General features: G+C 65.6%; 1 protein-coding gene across 1 annotated transcript in view; it reads right to left on the reverse strand.

Annotated features, from left to right (window-relative positions):
- Nucleotides 1-2,185, reverse strand: part of LOC114073357 (EMI domain-containing protein 1-like) — a gene marked incomplete at its 5' end in the record, with an annotated part of 6,267 nt that extends 4,082 nt beyond the window's left edge. The window contains 6 exons of the mRNA XM_027911126.1: nt 163-247; nt 786-830; nt 910-954; nt 1,740-1,793; nt 1,886-1,938; nt 2,026-2,185. Coding sequence (XP_027766927.1) covers nt 163-247; nt 786-830; nt 910-954; nt 1,740-1,793; nt 1,886-1,938; nt 2,026-2,185 — 442 coding nt within the window. The remainder of the gene's footprint in view (nt 1-162; nt 248-785; nt 831-909; nt 955-1,739; nt 1,794-1,885; nt 1,939-2,025) is intronic.
- Nucleotides 2,186-2,195: the final 10 nt, after the last annotated feature.

Consider the following 2,195-nt stretch of genomic DNA (forward strand, 5'->3'; position numbering starts at 1 on the left):
GGAGGGGAGGGGGTGCTGAGGGTCCCCTCCCCACAGCTCCATGACATCATCGAGCCAAGGGCCACCGTGACGTCACGGGGACCTGGTGACCTGGCAGCAGGGATGGGGGTCACCCCTTGAAGGGGAGGGGGGCACCCCGGGGGTCCCCGTGCCCCTACTCACCGTAGAGCCCAATCATTGTTTCCAAGATTAAAACCCTCTCCGCTAAAATCTTCAGCGCCTCCCGGAGCTGGTGCAAACCCTCCCCCTGGGGACAAGACAGGCAGGGCTGGGGAGGGGGGCCTGCACCCCCCCACGACCCTGTACCACCCTCCCCGGGGGCAGCATGGATGGGACGCGGTGACCCCCCACTTCCTGGCACCCCCTGACTCACTGTGGCACCAGGGGAAGGACTGGGGGGGGGTACCCGGGGGGGGTTGGGGGGGGCTGAGCCCACCCCCTGTCCCCGGGGTCACCGGGGGGCTGGTGATGTGCCACATCATCCCATTCAGGTGACATTGGCACCGGGCACAGCTGGGGACCCCCAGTGCCACCACTGGGGTCTCAGGGACAAGCTGGGGGGGCACTGGGAACAGTTGGGTACCCCCAGGACATCACTGGGGTGACAGGGATGAGGTGTGGGGCACCGGGCACTGCAGGGGACCCCCAGTGCCACCACTGGGGTTCTGGGCACCCCCAGACCATCGTTGGGGTCCCACGGATGAGATCCAGAGCAGAGCAGGGAGGGGGCCGGGGGTCCTCCCACGCCCATCACCCCCTCCCCAGCACCCCCGGGTGCCACTCACCCAAGTGCCCCTGTGGCCTGGCTCGCCCTGGGGGCCCGGCTCGCCCTGAAACACAGAGAGGAGAGGCCCTGGCAGCGCGGGGGGCACGGGGAGCTGCGCTGGGGGGGCCCCCCCACCCACCTACCTGCGCCCCGTCCTGCCCGCGGCTGCCCGGGTGGCCCTGGGGACCCTGTGGGGGGACAGAGCCCATCAGTGCCCGGGGGGGGGGGGGGCACGGCCAGACCCCCAGCAGGGGTGGTACCAGCAGTTCACCCCAAAACCACCTTAAAGCAGCCCAAAACACTCTGAAAGCATCCCCAAACCACCCCAAACACAGCCCGAATCATCCCAAACCCCACCCCGAATCACCATAAAACCACCCCGAATCACCCTCAAACCCCTCACAAATCAACCCAAAACCCACCCTAAATCACACCAAATCCTCCTGAAAACCACCCCAAATCACCCCCAAAATACCCCAGATCATCCCAACCCCACCCCAAATCACCCCAAACCCACCTCGAATCACCCCCAAAATACCCCAGATCATCCCAACCCCACCCCAAATCACCCCAAAACCACCCCGAATCAACTCCAAACACACCACCAATCAACCCAAAACCACCCCAAATCATCCCAAAATCACCCCAAATCAGGCTGTGCCTGAGCTGCTACCAAGTGAGAGACCCCAAAATATCCCCAAATCGCACAAAACCCACCCTTGAAATACCCCAAAAATCATCTCCTGCACCCCAAAATACCCCAAAACTGGCTGTGCCTGAGCTGCTAGCAGGTGAGGGACATCAAAATACCCCCGAATCACCGAAAATCCTCCTGAAACAACCCAAATCACCCCAAAGCCACCCCAACAATCATCCCCTGCACCCCAAAATACCCCCAAAACCCACTCTGTGACGCCGTCTGAGTATCCGAGACCCCTCAAATCCCTGGGAGGAAGAAGCTGGGAGGACTCACCCTGTCCCCCTTCTCCCCGGGGGGACCCGCAGCTCCGGGGGCTCCGGCTCTTCCCTGTGCAGGGACAAGGTGGGTGACATCCCCCTGGGGGGAGGGGACACGCGGGGGCCCACCCACCCTGTGCCCGCCCCCACTCCAGCACTTACGTGGGGTCCGGGGGGTCCGGGGGGCCCGATGGGGCCCGGGGGGCCGGGGGGACCTGCCGGGAGAGGGGGCACAGCTCAGGTCGGCCCCGGGGCACCCCCAAAGGGGTTTGGAGGGATTGGGGAGGGGGGGACACACTCACCCATGGGCCCCACCGGTCCGGGGGGGCCCACGGGCCCCACGATGCTCCTGGTGGGTTCGGTGAAGGTGTTGGAGAGGAGGGGGTCTCCTGGGGGGGGAGAGTGGAGCGGGGGGTGGGCAGGGGGCTGGCCTGGGGGGGTGGGGTCTGACCCCGGACCCCTTCCCTGCTCT

This window comes from Empidonax traillii, unplaced genomic scaffold (genome assembly GCF_003031625.1).
Source record: "Empidonax traillii isolate 1590-97213 ecotype Southwest subspecies unplaced genomic scaffold, ASM303162v1 scaffold6175:size6420, whole genome shotgun sequence".
Lineage (NCBI taxonomy): Eukaryota > Metazoa > Chordata > Aves > Passeriformes > Tyrannidae > Empidonax > Empidonax traillii.